Genomic DNA, 22606 nt, shown 5'->3' with positions numbered 1-22606 from the left:
GACGGAGTCTCACTCTGTCGCACAGGCTGGAGTGCAGTGGCGTGATCTCAGCTCACTGCAACCTCCGCCTCCCAGGCTCAAGCGATTCTCCTGCCTCAGCTTCCCGAGTAGCTGGGATTATAGGCACCCACCACCATGCCCAGCTAATTTTGTATTTTTACTAGAGACAAGGTTTCACCATGTTGGCCAGGCTGGTCTCCAACTCCTGACCTCAAGCGATCCACCCGCCTCAGCCTCCCAAAGATCTGGGATTACAGGCGTGAGTCACCGCGTCTGGCTTCAGGCACCAATTCTAAAGGACAGTCCTAAAAGTTAGGTTTTACTGTCATGTTGTTTTCACCAGGGCTGGAAGGCTCTGAGGGAAAGAGAGAATCCTACCAAGGGTACAGTAAGGTTACCACCTGCCTCTCACTGTGCGGGGTCTCACGCTCTTCATGATGTCCCACAGACATTTCAAACTCAACCCAGTCAACAATCAATTCCCCTCAGCCTGTGCCATGTTCCACTGCTTATCATTTCACAGCAAACGGCAACACCATCCATCCATCCTGGTCCCCAAGCCTGAGACCATTCCACTCTTCTTGTCCAGTTAATTCTATCCCCTACATTTCTGAAATCCATCTAACTCCTTTTCATCCCCACTACCAAAACCCTATTCCAAGTCACTGGTATCTTTTACCTAGTCTATACTGCAGCCTCCTCACTGTTCTGCCCTCCTGACACGACGACCGACAACAACCAGAACTTCCATCCTTGTGAATGTATTCTATTGCAGACAACATGGTTTTATAGCTACTAATTTTACATTCACAAATAGAAAATAATTTTAGGGCCGGGCGTGGCGGTTCACACCTGTAATCCCAGCACTTTGGGAGGCCAAGGCAAGAAGATCACCTGAAGTCAGGAGTTCAAGACCAGCCTGGCCAACATGGCAAAAACCCCTCTCTACTAAAAATACAAAAATTAGCCAGGTGTGGCAGCATGTGCCTGTAGTCTCAGCTACTCAGGAGGCTGAGGCAAGAGAATCGCTTGAACCCGGGAGGCAGAGGTTGCAGTAAGCTGAGATCACGCCACTGCACTCCAGCCTGAGCAAGAGTGAGACTCCATCTCAAAGAAAAAGAAGAAGAAAAAAAAAAATGTTAGTTTCATCACTGTTGCAAAAAACGTGGGCAGCCTATACTGTTTGTTATTCCTGAAACAATATTCCCCATCCTTTCTGCCATTCTTTCAAAGCCCAAATTCAGATGTCACCTTTTCCGAGAAGCTAGAGTGCAGTGGCATGATCACAGCTCACTGCAGCCTTTAATTCCTGGTCAAGGAATCCCCCTGCCTCATTCTCCCAAGTAGCTGGGACTATAGGTGGGCACCACCATGCCTGTTTTTAAAATTTTTTTTAGAGATATGGTCTCGCTACGTTACCCCAGCTGGTCTCAAACTCCTGGCCTCAAGTGACCCACCTACCTCAGCTTCCCAAAGTGAGCCACTGTGCCCAGCCTGCCTTGCATGGTCCATAATGCTAGATAAAAATAGCCGTGGGTAACACAGAAGGGTGGAAAGAAAACAGGCCTGCCTTGAAATCCCAGCATCCCATAGCAGAAAGCTATGTAACACTGGGAAATGTTCTGAATCTCTGTGCCTTGTTCTACTCATTATTGGTGAAACTGGGATGTCACCTCATAATGCAGAGTAATTCTGAGAATTATATGATACATAGAGTGATTATGAACATATACTGGTTCTCTTCTTGGAACACCTGATCGGATTAATGGTCTGCTTTCAATACAAATAAGCATTTAAGTTTTTAACATACTTTCAGTATCGTTCATTATTAGCATCATTTTCCAACTAGAATTACTAAGGATCCTCCAGGGAAATTCATATTAAATATCAAACAATACTTTAAAGCACCAAACAATACTTTAAAGCACCATACAATATAAGTTGTTATTACATGAGGCACAGGTCCTGTACTGAGACGCCCAGTAAATACTGGCTACTTATTTTGAACCAGTTAAAACATTAGTTATTGATAAAAAGAAATATTTCCCTTCTTGAAAAACAATGCTCAATGGAAACTCACACAGGATAACTGGTATCACCTGCACTCCTCCAACACTCAGCTGAGACTAGGACCGTGCTCACCTAATAAACTGGGATCTGCTCGGACCATCTTCTGCTTTTTCTTCTTCTTGCCACTCTGCACAGCCTCAAAATTGGATTGTTGGTTGTTGCTTTGATTGGTCTGAAATACTGAATGGAGTGTACTGTGGTTCATCCCCCACACAGAGTCCTGTGAAATAAGCAGCATGACTGAGATTACACAGCAGATTCAGACTTGGCTCACCCTAGGAAAATGTTTGGTTTGTCCTCACCTTATCAAGAATGAGCTTAAAAGCAGAAAAACAAAAAGCTTTTCATCACGTTCTAATAATAAAATCAAGAGCGGCCACTGAGCCACCATTTTCCTCTATTTAGACCAAGACATCCCACTCAGGGCTCAGTGCCTCCACAAAGCCTGTCCTGGTTAACTCTGGGTTTCCACCCTGCTGTGACGGCAGAACTTCTCTGGTACATACAGAGTCTGTATCAAATGCAAGGAAATGAATACTGCAAATAATCATGAGCAGACCACTGCAACTTAGCAATATACACCTCTCACCTAACCAAGAGCAGAAAGTCTCTTTGTTCCCTGGGCCCCAGGACAGAGAGGACACGGGTGGCATATTACCAAACAAAGTTAAAGTCGTGTACCTTATTCCTATCAGCAATCCCAGAAACGATCTGGCCCAAAAATACTGTCTGTATACTTTCTACCAACTGGTTACACTATGAAATTGCCTACTAGCCCTTCACGCCTACTTGTGGCTCTTATTAGCCAATGAGCCAGTTGAAGGCACAGGTAGTAGTAGTGGGGGAGAAGTGGAAAAAGCTCTGTGGAAGGACAAGCCTGGTGTGAGCATGTGTGTATGCGTGCGCCCATGGGTGCACGTGCTTACTGGGCTTCCATCTTCCTGTTTTAGCCCACAGAGGAGCCATTTCACAAATGCAAAGAGCCTTCTATATTGCTATATGATGCCTTCTCCTTAAAATATTTTTCCTAGGGCCGGGCGTGGTAGCTCATGCCTGTAATCCCAGCACTTTGGGAGGCTGAGGCGGGCAGATCATGAGGTCGGGAGTTCAATACCAGCCTGGCCAACATAGTTAAACCCCGTCTCTACTAAAACTAGAAAAAATTAGCCAGGCATGGTGGTGCGTGCCTGTAGTCCCAGCTACTCAGGAGTCTGAGGAAAGAGAATTGCTTGAACCCAGGAGTTGGAGGTTGCAGTCAGCTGAGATTGCGCTACTGCACTCCAGCTTGGGCAACAGAGTGACACTTCCTCCCAAAAAAAAAATGTGTTTTTCCTAGTGTTTCAGTGTTTACATCTTTCACTTTTCCTTCAATTTATGCCTGTTAGCCCATTACCCAGTTGGATGTTAAATGCCTTGTACTTCTCTGTATCTTCCACATCCTCATCGTAAGTGACCCATAATGAATACTCATTATCTCTAGAATAACAATTACAGGAGTAAAGGATATGAATATCTTTAAGCCCTTCCATGAGCCTTGCCATCTTGTCTTTCAGAAAACTTGTAGAATTGATTCTCACAGATTCCATATTTGTGAATTCACCTACTTGTTAAAATGTATTTGTAACCCCAAAATGAATACTTGTAGTGCTTTTATGGTCATTCTAGAAATACACATACTCAGAGCAAAAAACATGAGATGCTAAAGGCATATATTCCCAGTTAAGGGAGAATAAGGAAACAATGCCTTCTTGTTACAGTTCTCAATACTGCCAACAAGTGCCCTTTTTGTGGTCTATTTAGTGCCATGTTTTCCAAATTTTTGTGCTTTTCGTTAATGATTTCACTTTTTGTTTGTTTGTTTGTTTTTTGAGGCAGTCTCACTCTGCCACCCAGGCTGGAGTGCAGTGGTGTGATCTTGGCTCACTGCAACCTCTGCCTCCCAGGTTCAAGCAATTTCCTGCCTCAGCCTCCCGAGTAGCTGGGACTATAGGAGCACACCACCATGCCTGGCTAATCTTTGTATTTTTCGTAGAGACGGTATTTCACCATGTTGGCCAAGCTGGTTTTGAACTCCTGACCTCGTGATCCACCTGTCTCGGCCTCCCAAAGTGCTGGGATTACAGACATGAGCCACCAGATTTCGCTGTGTAAAGTGGCCCTCAACTATAGTGCTGAAGAACTGGTTGGTGTTCCTAAGCACAGGAAGGCTGTGAGGTGCCTTAGGAAGAAAATACGTGTGCTGGATAAGCTTCATTTGGGCACGAATAGTAGTGCTATTAGTTGTGAGTTCAACGTTAATGAATCAACATATATTAAATGAGGTGTCTTTAAAAAGACACACACATAAAACAAGGTTATGTACTGATCTGGTGAGAAAAATATTGTGACTAGATGTTTATGGGAACCTAACCCTATATATCCCCTAGGAGCAATGGTTCAGTATTTGCTCAAATTCAGTGTTCACGGGGACTTTACAGAATATAACTACTGTGAATAATGAGAATCACTGCTGTATTTTTTACATCCCCAACAACAACATGAAATACCTGGCATGCTGCAGTATTGTCAGTACTCAATACAGTGCATCCTGAACACTGGAGAATTCAACATTTTAAGTTTTAACTTTTCAAAACCAGATCTATGGGTTTGACATGTTGAAATGTGCAATCTAACTATGACACAAATACAAACCAAGAAAAATGGAACTGGTAAACCTAGTGTAAAATGAATGGTTGTACTTGCTATTTGGGAGATACACAAAGGTATCTGGACAAGTAATTTGAAAATATGAAGTATACACATTTTTTAAAGCATGGTTATTGGATATACAAAAATGATACCTTTGTATTAATTTTCATTTCTTGGCTTACTCAACATCTAAAGGTATTAATCCTCAGAGGTATTGCATACACTACACTACTTTATACCTGCTGTTGCGGCTGCTGTGGCGGCTGCTGTGGCGGCTGCTGCTGCTGCTGTGGCAGCTGCTGCTGCTGACGCTGCTGGTTGGCTTTCTGTTTGGCACGGCGCTCAAGGAACTGCTTGGCAAACTCCTTGGCCTCAGAAGTATCTCCTAAATAGGCCCTGATATAATCATGGACCTCATAAGGAGATTCTACTTCTTTCAGGAAAGAAACAAATGTGGGAACTGCAAAATGGGAGGGGAGAAGATAAGGGTAACAATGAAATAATGAAAGAGAACTTACAAAAATCAGTTTCCATTTTTAATGTATCTTTATACCTAATCAAACATTAATGACAGAAACTTGGTAAGTATGCAGCAATTGTGTTTAAATATTCTTTTATCTACCCTATAGAAATGAAAAAAACACTATAATCACAACATCCATATCACATGTTTAATTTCACTGAATGTTATACTGACTGAAACAGTTACTTGACTAAGGCTGAAGTAATTTGGGGATTCATTCTTTCCTTAAGAACCCTCAAATTCAATCAGTATTTATTAACTCCTATGATATGTGTCAGGCACTACAACATATACTAAAGAAAACAGCTATATCCTCCTGGAACTTTCAATCCACTGAGATTTTTTAGAGATAAATCAAATGGAAAATGTAAGCAGTGTGTGGTATAGGAAAAAAGCATGAGTATCAGAGTTAGACAGACATGGGTTTAAAACCTGACTCTGAAATTTGCTGGCTGTGTGACCTTGATGAGTTATTTAACCATTCTGAGCCTCTGTTTCCTAATTTATAAAATGGGGATAATATCACCTATCTTGTAAAGGTATCTTTAAAAATCACTGCTAACCAAATAACTGGGATGCTACATGTTAACTCCAAGAGAGTGCCTAGCACATGGTAGGTGCTTAATGCATGGCAGCCATTACTGTTACTTAAAATTGTTTTCTCTGTAAGCTTTTAAACCATTAGATATTGTTACACTGCTGCAAAGGAACTCTTTAATTCCTTTACTGCTATTTTTCACAGTTTCTTGGCTTTAGACAGGGTATCAGAGGTGGACTAATTCAATTCAGCCTATTAGGGGAATCCTGACATGTTGACCAGTCTCTCTTCAAATATTCAGGGATGGGAGACAGTTCTGTTTGTAAACAGCTAACCATGAGCAAGTTTTTCTCTAAGCTGTGCCAAAGCCTTTTCACTTCTGCACATTGGTCCTAGTTTTATCTCACACAAAATAAGTGTACTTGCTTTATCACAATTCCCATTCCCTCCCCAAAGGTAGAAAGGGAATGATGTCACATCACTTCAGCCATCACTTGTCCAGGTTGACCTTTGTCCCCAGCATGAGAGTTACTTTTTTTAACTTGACATAGCTGGCAATGTTCCCCATAAAATGAACAGTATGGAACTAAGACCTCCTCTGTCCTGTGTATCATTAAGGCAGTCTAAGATGGCATTTACTTTTTGACAACCACCAATAATCTATTTGAGTTTAGTATTACTGGACTTTTCTCACAAGTAATACTATGAAAGAGTCAAGTTCCTATGGCAGGTGCAGGAGTTGACCTCCTTAGACTTCATCTTTTGACTTTTGGCCCACTGTTCAAATTTGCCAGCCTCTCTGTGGGTCCTGCTCTGTCATTCCACATGCCGGGTTTCCCTCCCCAATTCTTACCATCCAAGTTATTTGCCGTATTAAGGGCATGAAGCATCTGTTCACACCACTGCGTAAATCCATCTTGGGCTTTATTTACTCCCTGAAAGAGCTTCAGCAACTTTTCTTCTTCTTCTACTTTCTTATTCTGCCGGTTAGACACACCTACAGATTTACTAAAGCAAAACAATAGGGTGATATTATATTCCCAGGAACTGTTACTATATGATTATAGTACAACACCATAAATAATGTCTTGGCAATACTGGATGGATGCCCAGTAAATAATCTAATGCTTGGCTCCAAAAAAGAAAAAAATTCAAATATTTGGATTGGATATACCCTTAAAATCTAGCCTCAGTTAATATATCCTAATTTGTGGATACAGGGTTTCTACTTAGAAAAAATAATGAAATTCTTCCTACATGTCCTTAGGTAAGTTGTTTAATTTTACTAAGCCTCAGTCTCCTCATCTGTAAAACGGTACTAACAACTTTTTTGGGTTATCATAAGTAATAAAGATGTTCTATGAAAAGGCCTACAGCACAGTGCCTGGCAAAGATGCTCAATAAACTAACAGAAATTTATTGTTCTATTCATAATATGTTAGGCCCTAAATCAAGAAGAAACAATCTGACAACACTACCATTTATTAAGTAGTTACTATGTGCCAGGCACTTACTACTTATCATGTATTCATTTAATCTTTACAATTACATGCATAAAGTTGTTATTATTATCTTCATTTTACCGATGAGGGAACTGAGGCCCAAAGAGGTTCCCTCTTGCCCAAGGTCACACAGCTAATAAGTGGTAGTGCTGGGATTTGAGTTCATGTATTTAACACTAAAACCCATGCTCGTTCAATAACACTGTATATTAAAGAAAGAAAGATGAAGATGAAAATGTAACTAACTTATAAAAATAAATAGGTTTAAGGTCATTACAGAGGTATTTTATAATACTCATATTAATAGCATAAATTACTTAAAAATACAAATATAGGAAAAATGCTAAGGTATCTAGAGAATACCTTGGAGAAATGTTCAACAACACAACAAAAACATTATACTATTCCTAATATTTATTAAGTGGTTACCATGTGCTAGGCGATAGAATAAGTGCTCAGCAGGAGCCCCAAGAAATAATACGAATGTGTTTCTATGGGGAAGAAAGCAATCACCATAATTATGACTGCATGTGCTTGAACACAGATGAAAACGGTAAGCAAAAACTCAATAACTACCTTTTCCTGCCCACCCAACATCCCACTTCCTCCATCCCCACCTCCCAACCAACCAAGGTGCATACATAGGTGTGGTCATTTTGAGCCCTACCTGAGACTGGCGTTGTTTTTATTTTTATTTGTTGAATTCCTAGGTCCCACCTCTTTCACTGCATCATCCCAGAATCCCATGTTGGAGTTTTTAGTGTCAGCATTACTCCAAATACTACTGACTAGGTCAGATGCCCACTGGTTAGGAGGACCAGTATTTATAGAGCCCCAAACAGAATTCCCAATGCTGGTGTGCAGGTTGGAATGCTGTTAAAGAAAAAGAGAAAAATGATTATCGTGAATCATGTTAAAAAGATAAGAAGACAGTCAGAAAAGATAATACTAGTCCATACAACGACAGCTTAGGAAAATGCACACACCGTATTGTTACGAGCTCTGTTTGGTTGCTGGTGTTGCTGCTGCTGCTGCTGCTGCTTTTGCATTTGCCTGGCCTCTTCCTGCTGGATCTCCAGAAGAGATTTCGTGGTACCTGAAGGTTTGCTGACATTCCCCCAACCTGAGAGTTTCTGCTGTTGCTGCTGCTGCTGCTGCTGAAGAGCTTTCATCAACTCCCTCTGCTGGCGCCTCTGCTGTTGCATAAAAACAGAAGCTAGCTGAGGATTCCTGTTTTTAGATAACAGTTATAAATATCCAGTATACTAAATGGAATGTAAATACATAGTAGCTACATAAAATTAACTTGATGGGATTAAATTCTGCTGTTGTAAATAAAAATGTAAATCGCTAACAGTATTAAAAAGGAGAATAAAAACATGAAATGCAAAATTACTTCTTTTTTTATTGTTGTTGAGACTGTGTCTCACTCTTCCGCCCAGGCTGGAGTGCAGTGGCACACTCTCAGCCCACTGGAACCTCCGCCTCCCAGGTTCAAGCCACGATGCCCGGTTAATTTTTTGTATTTTTAGTAGAGATGGAATTTCACCATATTGGCCGGGCTGGTCTCGAACTCCTGGCCTCAAGCGATCTGCCCACCTCGGCTTCCCAAAGTGCTGGGATTACAGGCGTGAGCCACAGTGCCTGGCCTCAGAATTACTTTTTTTTTTCTTTGAGACAGGGTCTCGCTCTGTCGCCCAGGCTGGAGTGCAATGGCACGATCTCAGCTCACTGCAACCTCCGCCTCCCGGGTTCAAGTAATTCTCCTGCCTCGGCCTCCTGAGTAGCTGGGATTACAGGCGCCTGCCACCACACCACGCCTCGCTAATTTTTGTATTTTTAGTAGAGACGGGGTTCACCATGTTGGTCAGGCTGGTCTCGAACTCCTGACCTTGTAATCCACCCGCCTCAGCCTCCCAAAGTGCTGGGATTACAGGAGTGAGCCACCGCGCCTGGCCAGAATTACTTCTTAAAAATTAAGTAGGCTTTTGGTTAAGCACAGAAATAAAACACATGTTTACTTCCTAAAGCCCCCACCAAAATGACAGATTTTATATATACACACACACACACACACACACACACACACACATACACACAGCATAAACACATGAGGACAAAGAAAACAGATTTTTTAAAATCTGAAAAGCAGATAAATAATGAGAACCAATGTAACAGACCTAATAAATGGAAATCTAAGTAAAGGAGCTCAGAAACAGGCAGATTCACAAAGAAGGCTCAGGAACTGGAGGTGCTGAGTCTCTCAAACAGAGGAAGACTGGTTGAAAGGCTGTCAAAAGAAGCAGTAAGACTCCAGATTGCCTCCCGCACTCTATGCAGTTAGGCAACTCACTCTCCCTCACCACAGCAGAAAACCGAACATTCCCTGTCTGAAGAAGCCAAACCAGACTCGCACATTATCCTGTGGGGAAGCCAACCAGCTTGACAAGAGAACACACCTATAAGTAGGTACCAACAAATTGGGGTGGGGGTGGGGGTGGAGGTCCCCAACAGAACAACCCAGCCAGAAACTATTATAGGAAAGCCCATCAAGGTGCTGTACATACCAGAACCTCCAATCAGCTTCTGAGTGCCTTATTTGTAAATAGGAACAAACAGCCCAGAATTAACAAACATTTGACATAAACTTCTAACATAAAAGCCAAAGACCAAAACAAAAATAATTCAGCAGAAATAGAAATAAGAGAACAGGAAAATAGGAGTTGGCTTTTTAAGAAGCTATCAGTAAGTAATATCCTTAGAGAGGTAAGATGGTGCATTTAATGAAACAATAAAAGGCTATAAAAAATACTTAAAGAACAAAATAAGGACTCACAGATGTTTGATATAGCATATATTAAAAGTTCAACAGGGCCAGGTGTGGTAGCTCATGCCTGTAATACCCAACATTTTGGGAAGCCTAGGCAGGAGAATCACTTGAGCTCAGGAGTTCAAGGTTACAGTGAGTTACCATCACACCACTGCACTCCAGCCTGGGTGACAGAGCAAGACCCTGTCTCTAACAGGAGAAGCCCAATAGAAGGACTGCAGGTAAAACTGAGAAAATGCCCCACAGAAAAGATAAAAAGGGCAGGGCGCGGTGGCCCATGCCTATAATCTCAACACTTTGGGAGGCCAAGGTGGGAAGATCGCTTGAGCTCAGGAGTTTGAGGGCAGCCCGGGTAATGCAGTGACACCCGTCTCAAAAAAAAAAAATTTTTTTTTAAATTAGCCAGGCATCGTGGCACACGCCTGTAGTCCTAGCTACATTCCAGCCCAGGAGACACAGCGAGATATTATCAAAAAAGATAAAAGCACAGAGATGGAAAACAGGAGAAAAAACATGAGAAAATCAAAATCAGTCCTGGGAGAAACACGTAAATAACAGGAACTCAAGAAAAACAAAACAGCAGCTATAAAGCAAGCTGAGAGTGTCCCGATTGGAACAGGTTAGAGGCCCCCAGAAAGGATGCCTCCAGGGATGATAATGAAATAAAATCATCTTGGGTTTTTCTACGTAAGAAATATGTGAAATGTGTATTAAGAGGCACCCTTATAAAGGGTACAGGAAGACTTAAAAGTTCCAAGAAAATTAAATGAAAATACAAATGAAGGCCGGGCACGGTGGCTCATGCCTGTTATCCCAGGACTTTGGGAGGCCGAGGCGGGTGGATCACTTGAGGTCAGGAGTTTGAAACCAGCCTGGCCAACATGGTGAAACTCCGTCTCTACTAAAAATACTTAAAAAAAAAAAAAAAATAGCTGGTGGTAGTGGCAAGTGCCTGTAATCCCAGCTACTCGGGAGGCTGAGGCAGGAGAATCACTTGAACTCAGGAGGTGGAGGCTGCAGTGAGCCGAGATCGCGCCACTGCACTCCTGCCTGGGTGACAGAGCGAGACTCAGTCTCTAAAAGAAAAAAAAGAAAAATAAAACACAAATGAAATAATTATTAACTTCTGGTAGACAGGAGAAGACCTGTGATTCCTTGTCATTACCACTATTATTATCTTCTCATTCAGTAGGGACCAAAATTAGTGGAATAATTTCTAGCTTTGAAGGGAGAGATATACTCTGTTCTGCATCCATTTGTTGATAACCTTTTAGAGAAAGATGATTCCAGAGAAAGTTCAATCCTTTTTTTTTTTTTCTTAAATAAAGGTGGGAAATAAGGTCATCTTCAAGTGTGAAGAAACATCTTATCTTACTGGATGACTTCAAGCACACTACATGGTAAACACATATAGACAATTCCCACTTCTCCTTGTCTATCCAAAGCCCTCCTAATTTCAGTGAACCACATGACCCAGATCCAAAAATGACAACTTACATTCTCTAACAAATTGACTGCTCTACCTCAAATCATATCCACATAAAGCATCTTCAAGACTCTGCTATATTATGTCACCTTTTCAGAGGCCTTCTCAGAACACACTACCTAAATTTGGACAATCCACCACACCATCACTATCCCTGACTCCCAACACTCTCCCTACCCACCTTCCCTTGTTACCTCTCTGACACTTATCAACCTCTCATACGCTTCATTTTCTACTTTTCTCTTCTCAACCAGAGGGTCAGCTTCATGAATGCAGAAAATCTTGCCTGTTTTAGACTCAGCTATATCCCCAGACCTTAAGTGAGTAGGTACTCAGTAAACATGTGTTGAATGAATGAATGAATGAATGAATGAATGAATGAGGCACCGAATGGCATACTGAACCAAACTATGAAAATTATTCATTTTCTCCTCTCTGTCAAAAGCTGTGTTATTCCCCTTCCCTTTTATACTCTTTTGTATCCTTCCTACCCTAATGATGAACTACAGGATATACACTTAAAAGCAGAGGTACTTTATTTCTGTCATATTTTTCTAGACTAGTCAGGGAACCCAGTGTCTTTAGAGAAAAACATATTCTGCTTTCTAGACATCAGACTTATAAAAGATTATCTGCACACAACTCACCCACAATTTTGAACAACCCATGTAGTTTTATTTATGAGGTCTTCTCAAGAACTACAGTAAAATGTTTAAGAAAACTGAACAGTTATGTTACTCAATCTTCATGTTATTCCTATGAGATCCTTCACATTTGCTAGGGTAACCAAATTATGGGCTGAAGTTTAATAATGAACGTGCAATTCAGACACACAACAATTCTGACTAATTGTCCTCAGTAACCACTAACCCATAATGCACGCTAGATATTCTGGAACATCGCTTGACTAGATCCCTTTTACTTTAAAATTTTACCTCTTCTCGAAGCTGCCGTTCTCGTTCTTCCTCTAGTTTTTGGATTTCAGCCAACGACAGCGTGGCCTGGGACTGACATGCTGTTGTACTGGACTGCTGGCCCCACGTTGAAGAAGAAGGAAGCTAACAAAAAAGGGAAGGCCGGAAAGTTCATGAGGAAATGTGGACAGGAAACAAAGAAGCAATAATGCATTATGTATACCCAGAACAAATGCATTTCTCTCAACTCCATTTACCACATTCAATTCAAATTTCCTTCTTCATTGCTTTTACTTACTATCCTCTCAGCTTCTTTTGCTTAAGTTTTTGTCACTGCTCCAAACCTAAGTTTATTTTAAAACAACTTATAATACACATACACACTTACATTTCATCTACCACTTGGTGACAACAAATTTGTTACATCTGGTACTGACATAAACAGCAATATACAACCATAAAGAGGAGTAAACAAAAGAATCACTAAATTGGCTTAAGGATTTTTTAATTGACGAAAGCAACAAAGGACATGATATGCTGCTGTCCAGTGAAAGTGTTAAGGACACGATTTCTGAGGGTAGCACCATGAGATTACTCATCTCATGAGAGATGCTGGCATAGTTCTTGATCAGCCTTTATGAAAGGGAGCCACTGTTAACCAGGCTGTAGCTTCTAGTCATGAGCATTAAGCTGCTTTTAATCAATAATTTTATTTTTCCCATCCCTTAAGATTATTGACTAAAATAGAGTATAAATATCTAGGTCCTGAATATTTCAATATTCTCAAAGCCTGATTATTTTCAGAGAACCCCTTGCTCTTCCTGGCCAGAAAAAGACACACTTTTAATACTGAGGCATCAAACAAGCGAACACAATAAAAAAGAAACCTAACCAGACTTAAAAAATGTATTTAATAAAAATAATACATGAACACAGATCAAAACAAATAAAATGCCAAACAGTCCCCAAAAAAATGGACCTACAGCAGAAATCTATAACAGTGGATATTGATAGGATAAAAGGTATAAACAGTTTAAACCATCACTGATACTGCCAAACAACTCTTCAAATGAATGTCTTCAACACTACTGAACATAATCAACTCTTAACATTTTTTAGCCAATATGACAGACAATAGGGCATTTCTCTCAAAATGCACCTGCCCTGGGGTGGGGGAGGGGTGCAGAGGGAAGTTAACAAAGAATGGGGGAGGGAGGTGTTGAGAGGCAAAACTGAGCAGAAATTAACTTTGTCTCCACAGGAAATGACTCATTTGAAGGCACTATCAAGATCAAGTAAGGCAGTAGATCTCAAACTGGCAGCATAACCTGAAGGGACCTATAAAAATGTAGAGGCCCTGGCTCCACCACACCTAATCAATCAATAGATCAGAAGGGAAGGCAGGAGAATCAGCATATTTTAATCATTTTGATGCAGCCAGTAACCACTGATGTTGTCTAAAATCACAGTAGATGTGTCACCCCACGGTAATCAGGAAACAATCTTTCAAGCCCGCTTCAGCAGAACTCAGCCAGCACTGGGAATAGAGGCAGTGCCTCCAGAAATGGCCATCTATCCTCACAGGCACCTCTGAGAATCTATTGCTGTGCCAAAATATATTTATTTTCTCTCTCCTCCCTGGCCCGACTCTCTATTTCTCTCTATATACACACACATACATATGCGTGTATGTGTGTATATATATATATACACACACACACGCACACACATGTACACACATATACATACACACGCTCTTTCTCTAGGTATATATACACACAAAATATATACTCTATATTTCATAGGTCTGCCCTACAGACCAAAGTTAAGTCTTCCTTATATAGACTTATGTCTGCTGATAGCTTTCATTTTCCTTAAGTCTTCTTTGTACATCGGAAATAATATCCCAGAGCTCTTTCAACATTGCCTCATGACACTTACCAGCCCACCCTATAATGCCCACTCAGGAGAACTGCAGTGTGTCAATCATGCTTCTCAGAACAAACTTTTGACAAATCAAAAGCAAATAGGGACCCCTGAATGCCTAATGTCCTTCATTGATTTTTAAAACTATACTCTTCTTGTTCTGCGCTGACATTGCTACCTTACATTTCAACACTGGTTTTGCTTTAAGAAATAACTGTTTCACTGTCGGAATGACAGCATGAGGAGCTGCGCGGACCTGCTCCCTGGCAAAACTGGTGAAGATCATTTTAAAAATAATCATTTAAACTCTCTGGCTGGCAGCAGGGCCTCACACCTGTAATCCCAGCACTTTGGGAGGCCGAGGCAGGCGGATCACTTGAGGTCAGGAGTTTGACATCAGCCTGGCCAACATGGCAAAACCTCATCTCTACTAAAAATAAAAAAAAAAAAAGTAGCTGGGTGTGGTGGCGCACACCTTTAATCCAGCTACTTGGGAGGCTGAGGCCAGGAGGATCGCTTGAACTCAGGAGGCGGAGGTTGCAGTGAGCCGAGATCGTGTCACTGCACTCCAGCCTGGGCGACAGAGCCAGACCCTGTCTCAAAAAAATAAAGTCTCTGGAAATACTCCTAAGGGCATACAGCAAATGAAAAAAAAGTTTATTCAAGAATATTTGCTAAAACTCAGTAAGAACAGCAAGAGTTGGTGATACTTAAACCATGACCTACTCTCCTTCTCTCCTCCCAGCTTAATGAGACAGAAACTCCACTCTAGACTGGTACAGTCAAGACACAGCTCCCTTCTCCCCTCAGCCATCAGTCAGCAGGCTTTCTTCCTGGGAAAAGCACATCAGTGTGTCTCACCCTGATGCCAGTTACCTGTGACAAATGCTAAGTTCCAAACACGTGCAACAGATGTGGAGGCTCTCTTCTTGTGCCCAGCCCCACTCATAGGATGGAAACTCTTGACCACAGCGACACCAACACTAGGGTCATGATCACCAATGCAGCTGGCCGGGCCAAGCCATCAGGAGAGGCAAGCCAAGAATACCTGAGGCTACTATTCTGCCCACCCTTCAGCAAACGTTAGAGGAAAGCAGACCACTGTGCCCACTTCCAGAGCTGACTCAGAGATTTTTGTCTGAGGGTAGTAGTGTAGGAAACAGGTAGAAAACAGAAAGCTCCAGGTTTCTTCCCAAAGGAACTGACTTTATTTGCAACAGATAGTGGATGAGTTCAAGCCTAATGGTGTTTTCAGAAACAGTAGAAGTTGGGATAAAAGGCAATTAGGAGGAGACTGGTAGATTCATAGGAGATACAGGCTAAACTGTAGGAGGCTGCTACCTTATCTGAGAAAACTAGTTAAAGAAAACTAGAAGAAATCCTCCCGGAGTCAAAACAAATTTCATATATAGACCTCAGGAGCTGTTTCTTCAAAGAAACCTGAATTTAAGTGGATCAGTCTGTCAGTGTATGCCCCAAGGGATTGTTTTTTTTTTTTTTTTGAGACAGGGTCTCACTCCATCACCCAGGCTGGAGTGCAGTGGTATGATTTTGGCTCACTATAACCTCCGTCTCCCAGGCTCAAGTGATCTTCCCACCTCAGCCTCCCAAGTAGCTAGGACCACAGGCACACATCACCACGCCTGAATAATTTATTTATATATATATATTTATCTTTATATATATATATTTATATATATTTATCTTTATATATATATTTATATATATAAATATTTATATATATATATAAATTCTACATATACATATATACATATATATATATATATATATATATATATATATATAGAGAGAGAGAGAGAGAGAGAGAGAGAGAGAGAGAGAGAGAGAGAGAGAGAGAGAGAGATGGGGTTTCACCATGTTGCCCAGGCTGGTACTGAATTCCTGAGCTCCAGCGAACCACCAGCCTCGGCCTCCCAAAGTGCTGGGATTATAGGCGTGAGCCACTGCACCCAGCCCAGGACAATTTTAACCCATTTCCCATCTGCCCCGAGAATATTTGCTGGCAGCATGTGCAGCTGCAGCGTTTACCCAGGGCTAACTCGCAGGGTTTTTTTCCTAGATCATTTGGCATCTGTTTTCTGTTCCAACAAGCTGTCCTAACTGCATCAGTGCTGTTTGGATATAATTCTCTGAAAAGCATTTAGGGGTAAGGTGAGGACTGTAATCTGAGAGTTATCTCGGGGTCAGCGCTGCAGCCACACGCACCACCAGGGATATTCTCAGGGCAAACGGGAAATGGGTTAAGAACAACAGAGCAATCAGCTAGCAATAAGTGGAGTGAAACAGCTGGGTGTGGAAAAGACAATCAAAGAGAGCCCTGCCAAACCCACGGTCACCTCGGAGTCACTCTGGGCACACCCAGTGCTATATCCCCAACATGGGCAAGAGAAAGGGCTTCAACATGGTCGGGGGGAGGAGGGGAGAGCTGGACTCCACTAAAATAATCCATCCAGTCACAAAACAAATAAACAAACAAGTAAGAAAATCAAGCTGGGAAGGGCGGGTGCAGATACCAAGAGTTGCTAGAAGACATTATCAAAAAGTCCAGCTGCCAATAAAAAATTACGATACATGCAAGAAACAGGAAAGTATAACCCATACACTGGGGAAAAAAGCAGGCAACAAAAACTGCCTGTGAGAGTGAACAAGATGTCAGATTTCACAAAGACTTCGCATATGTTATAAAAGTTGTTCAGGGAACCTAAGGAAGCTATAACTAAAGTAGTAAAGGAAGGTATGATGACAGTGTCACACCAAATAAAGAATATTGATAAAGAGATAGATGATATTTTTTAAAAAACCAAAAGGAAATTCTGGAGTACCAAAGTATAATAACTGAAATTAAAAACTGCCCATCAACGGAGGATTGGATAAAGAAAATGTGGTGTTTATATAAGGCATGGAATGCTACTCAGCCAGAAAAAAGAATGAAATCTTGTCTTTCACAGCAACACAGATGGAACTGGAGGCTATTGTCCTAAGTAAGGTAACCCAGAAACAGAAAGTCAAATACTGCATGTTCTCACTTATAAGTGGGGGCTAAACAAATAGGCACACAAAGTGGAATAATGGACACTGGAGACCCCAAAAGCTGGGAGAATACGAGGTAAGTAAGGGTTGAACAATCACCTACCGGGTACAATGCTCACTATTTAGGAGATAAGTACACGAAAAGCCCCGACTTCACCACTGTGCAATATATGCAATTAAGAAAACTACACTTGCATGCCCTAAATATATATAAAAAATTTTTAGTTAAAAAAAAATCACTAGAGGTACACTATAGTATATCTGAACTGGCAAAAGAAAGAAACTTAAAGATAGATCAATACAGATTACACAAAGAATAGAGAGAAGAACATGAAAACTGAAGAGAGCCTTAGAGAAATGAGACACCATTAAGTGCATGAAGTGCATCAACATAAGCATCACTCAAGTGCCTGAAGGAGAGAGAGAAAGGAACAGAACATACAATTGAAGAAATAATGGCTAAAAACTTCTCCAGTTTATGGAAAAACATTAATCTATACATCCAGGAAGCACCATGAATTCTGAGTAGATTAAACACAAGGAGATCCACAAACAGACACGTCATAGTAAAAATGCTGAAAGCCTGACTCAGTTTGGAAGTTACCTTTTTTCAAGAAGCCTCTCCAGACTTCCCAGATGGACAGTGGTTCTCACATTTTAGAGAGCATGGGTTTGTTTAAATACAAGATTTCTCAGTTCCACCCTTAGAGGTTCTGATTCAATAGGTTTGGGGTGCGAATCTGCACATCTCACAAGTTCCCAAGTGAGGGAACTCTGAGAATGACTGACTCCATGCCACCTCTCCCACTATACTCACCATACTATATTCTACTTGCCTGTTTATGTGTCTAACCTGTGAGCTACTTGAAGATAGGGGACACTAAACCTTACTGTGCACTGCAGACCCAGCATGAAGTTATGCAGAACCTGCCATAAGTCTGCTCCTCCTTTCCCAATTACTCCAATTCCATCAACAGTTCCACTATCTTCTCAGTCACTGAAACTTATCTGGCAGGCACCCCAGCTTCTGCCTTCCTCCCTCAGCTCCAGAGAGTAATTAATTCTTGCTGACTGCTATCAGGCCAGCTCCCTCCTGCTGGCCTCTCCTATTCATTCACACCAGCACCATCACAGCCTCTTTACTAGGCTCCCAGTATTCACTTTCTCCTTATTAAAAAAAAAAAAAGCTTTGAATCCTCTTTAAAACAACACTTTGTATATATCACCTCTTAATGTAACTTTCAATAAATGCCTATGGCCAACTCTGTTTCAAGCCCTATATTCTAGTTCCCATTTACACATCTGAATGTTTACATGCCTATATTTTTAAGTTGGTGAGCTCTCTGGGAGCAACTGCCTTGTCTCATTTATCTTTGTCTCAGCAGCGCTGAACTGGTATGGAATAGGCACTCCAGTGTTTACTGAGCCACATTAAATTTACAAACCAAACAGATTTACTTGTTTTGCCTGCATTGCTGCTCATGTCCTATCCTCTTGTTTACTCCTCTCTCATTTAAATGCCTAATACAAAGTATGTGCATTATGTATCTTACTGATGATCAAAAAACCAAAGTAGTAATATTCAACGATAAAGAAAGTACCGGACACAGTGGCTCACACCTGTAATCCCAGCACTGGGCAACATTGTGAAACACCAACTCTACTAAAAATATAAAAAACTAGCTGGGTGTGGTGGGGCATGCCTGTAGTCTCAGCTACTGGGAAGGCTGAGGTGGGAGGATCATATGAGCTGCCCAAGGAAGTTGAGGTTACAGTGAACCAAGATCACGCCACTGCACTCCAGCCTGGGTGATGGGAGTGAGACCCAGTCTCAAAAATAAATAAATAATTTAAAATATTTTAATATTAAAAAAAGAAAGAAAGAAAGTACAGTTTTACTGCTACTGGTACAGCCAGCACCTACCTAACTAAAAAATGTTAGCAAGGAGCTCCTAAGGTTGATGCCTCGGGCTTTACCTTCATCTGCGCCAGCTGTTGTTGCTGCTGCTGCTGCTGCAACCTCCGGAGAGCCTCTTGCTGCTGCTGCCTCTGGCGCATTAACTCCTTCTGCCGCTGGACCTCCAGCTCCTTTCTCTTCCGTTCTTCTTCCTCATGCCGGAGTCTGGCTGCCTCCTCTTCCATCCGCAGCCGGTTCTCCTCTAATCGACGCTGGGCTTCTTCTTCTTCCCGGGCCCATTTTGCAGCCTCCTCTTCCTTTCCAGAAGGAAAAATTAAAGAGATAAAAATTTTATTAATTGTGGGGGGAAAAAATCTGACTCACTTTTGAAAGCTTCTGTCAAATGGCTATAGAAATGACAGAGAAAGCAGAAACTCTGTTCATGATGACGCAAGGTAGAAGTAACCTTTCTTTTAAAATATATTTATAGTAGCCACAAAGGCCTGGTATGCTTACAGGATGAAATTTTAATTAAAGGACTGTCATTTTAAACATGTGCAGTCAAAGCTCTGATCTCGAAGCAGCTCACCATCAACTACAGGAAAGTCTCCTGGAAACACTGCTCCAACATGTGTGAGGTGAGCAGGCCTTTCAGGGTGCTGAGCGCTAAGAGCTACCAATACCTTGTAAGAATGCTGATTATCATGAATGCACCAGCCAGTTCTGGAACCAAAGCAACTTTCCAAGACCACAGAATTCCATCCCTGACTCTTGCCCCTTTTGGCCCACGGGCCCTTCAGAACATCTCTCCTCAACCAGTCCTCCACCATCTACCGCATTTGCCCTCACCTGGGCTCATTTTCCTTCTGCTTCCTTCCCTCAAAACCATTCCATTGTGCCCTGCGGAACTCATTTCACTAAGAAATTCCCTTCATCGTTGGAGTCTGTCTGCTGTGTCTGCAATGCTTTGTCTTACCCATATCATATTCCTCTACTTCATTCTCTAAAACGTAGGTCAGATAGAAGTCAGCCACTCGGAGACTCGCCTAGCCTTTAGGAGGTATACTTCACCTTTGCCTTTTGATTAAGGTCAACTATACCCTGTCCTTATCTATTTGCTTCTAGTCCACCTCTGGCAGCTCCTGTTTCTACCTATCCAATAACCACTACCTTTGTCAGGCTTATTCCTTGCAGACAAAGCCTCCTGCCACATCAGAGGTTTAAAATGTCAGATTTTGCTTTTAAGCTTCCAGTGTTAACTAGGGGTAGCCACGTGATCCAACTGGGGTCAAAGAGATGTCTACTAGGAGACCTCTAAGGAAGAAATTCTTCCCAGATAAAAGGAAGAAAGCATGAGAGAAGGGCCATTTCCTGTCTGGATACAGGTTGCACACACTGTGATATCCAAAACTCTTAACCATGACGTGAAACATCTGAACTCAAAAGTCAACACACCAGGAAATGGCAGAGGAGGAGTATGCAAAGGCCGTAAATACTTAATGGCATTCACTGAATCACTGAAGCAAGTGTACAACAGACTGATGGGCAGACCTCCTTAGAGTGTGAGGCAACAATTTCATTTATTATTTAAGCCACCTTAAATGGGTATTTTTATTTTGGAGCTGAAAGTATCCTAATGATGGCGCTTACTTCTTGTATATTCATCACACACATAGGCTGTGCTTCTTGAGGACAGAAACAATTTCCTAAAAAGTCTTATACTCCACCAGAAAACAAGCACAATAACTGGCATGTAGTATATTAACTAAACATGTTAACTGTTAAATGAATAAACCAAAGAATGAATCAACACACAATGTAACTTGGAAGCTATCTATGTCTAACAGAATTTAGGTTTCTGAAAAAAAGTCTCAATTTAGAACACAGGCAAAAGTAAGCAAAACTCTACATTCTTAAGTAGGGACTACACAGAGTGACTTCCAAGGAGTCGTCAGTACAGTCCTGACTTACAGTACTACTTACAGTAGTAAGGGGGGAGGTAACTTACAGTGGAGAAACCTGGCAAATACTGCTTCAGCCAGGTGATCAAGGTCTACATCAGCAGTCCCAAACCATGTTGGCAATACGTGTACCCCTTGATTTGATGTGATGAAAACGCCACCTTGCCTCTGTGATCTTCCTCCCAAATACCCATAGTCCAGTCTATTCATGAGAAAAACTTCAGATAAATTCCAATCAAGGGGTACCCTATAATATACTAACTAATATTTCTTAAAACTGTCAAAGTCATCAAAAACAAGGAAGTCTAAGAAACTGTCATAGCCAAGAAGGGCCTAAAGAGACATGACAGCTAAATGTAATATGATATTCTCTTTTTTACAAGTTATTATCATTTTTTTTTTTGTAGAGACAGGGTCTCGCTATGTTGCTCAGGATGTTCTTGAACTCCTGGCCTCAGCGATCCTTCTGCCTCAGCCTCTTGAGTCGTGGGGATTACAAGTGTTAGCCACTGTGCCCAGCTAATATGATATTCTGAATGGAATCCTGGAAGAGAAAAAGGACATTAGGGAAAAGCTTTAAAAATCTCAATAAACAATGGATGTTAGTTAATAATAATGCATTAGCACCAGTTTATTAGTTGTAACAAATGTACCATACTCATGTAAGATATTAAAAGCAGGGGAAACTGTGTGCAAGGGGAAATATGGAAGCTCTGTGTATTATATTCCCAGTTTCTCTGAGAATCTAACACTGTTCTAAAAATAAAGTCTACCAATAAAAAAAAAAATCTATGTTCTTAAACATTAAATAAAATGATTTGGGAGTTCTAGTTTCTTATAATGACAGAGTACCATGGTTGGACCAACTGTCACACATGTAATTATAAAAGCTGAACTAAACATCAATGAACTAAAAACGAAAAAAAGAACAGGTATACTGAGCCAGGCCCAGTGGTTTGTGCCTGTAATCCCAACTACTAAGGAAGCTGAAGTGAGAGGATCACATGAGGTCAGGAATTTGAGATGAGACTGGGCAATACAGTGAGACCCCTGTCTCCAAAAACATAAAGTAAAAATTAGCCAGGCATGGGGCATGTGCCTGCAGTCCCAGGTACTTGAGAGGCTGAGACAGGAGGATCGCTTGAACCCCTGGAGTTCAAGGTTGTAGTGAGTTATAATCACACCACTGCACTCCAGCCTGGGCGACAGAGTGGGATGCT

At 41.5% G+C, this 22606-nt stretch overlaps 1 protein-coding gene across 48 annotated transcripts in view; it reads right to left on the bottom strand.

Annotated features, from left to right (window-relative positions):
- GIGYF2 (GRB10 interacting GYF protein 2) overlaps nucleotides 1–22606 on the bottom strand; it is a 159843-nt gene that overhangs the window by 5314 nt on the left and 131923 nt on the right. For 36 of the 48 annotated variants that reach the window (XM_031008459.3, XM_055379800.2, XM_031008461.3 and 33 more), the window contains 7 exons: nucleotides 19506–19742; nucleotides 12573–12695; nucleotides 8308–8517; nucleotides 7989–8194; nucleotides 6673–6827; nucleotides 4998–5218; nucleotides 2143–2290 (listed from right to left, as the gene is read on the bottom strand). In XM_031008459.3, the coding sequence (XP_030864319.2) occupies nucleotides 2143–2290; nucleotides 4998–5218; nucleotides 6673–6827; nucleotides 7989–8194; nucleotides 8308–8517; nucleotides 12573–12695; nucleotides 19506–19742 (1300 nt within the window). The remainder of the gene's footprint in view (nucleotides 1–2142; nucleotides 2291–4997; nucleotides 5219–6672; nucleotides 6828–7988; nucleotides 8195–8307; nucleotides 8518–12572; nucleotides 12696–19505; nucleotides 19743–22606) is intronic. The other 12 variants (XM_055379801.2, XM_055379802.2, XM_063695289.1 and 9 more) reach the window with 1 other exon arrangement.

The sequence above is a fragment of the Gorilla gorilla genome, chromosome 11 (assembly GCF_029281585.2).
Source record: "Gorilla gorilla gorilla isolate KB3781 chromosome 11, NHGRI_mGorGor1-v2.1_pri, whole genome shotgun sequence".
NCBI lineage: Eukaryota > Metazoa > Chordata > Mammalia > Primates > Hominidae > Gorilla > Gorilla gorilla.
This window is presented reverse-complemented; position numbering and strand designations above follow the sequence as displayed.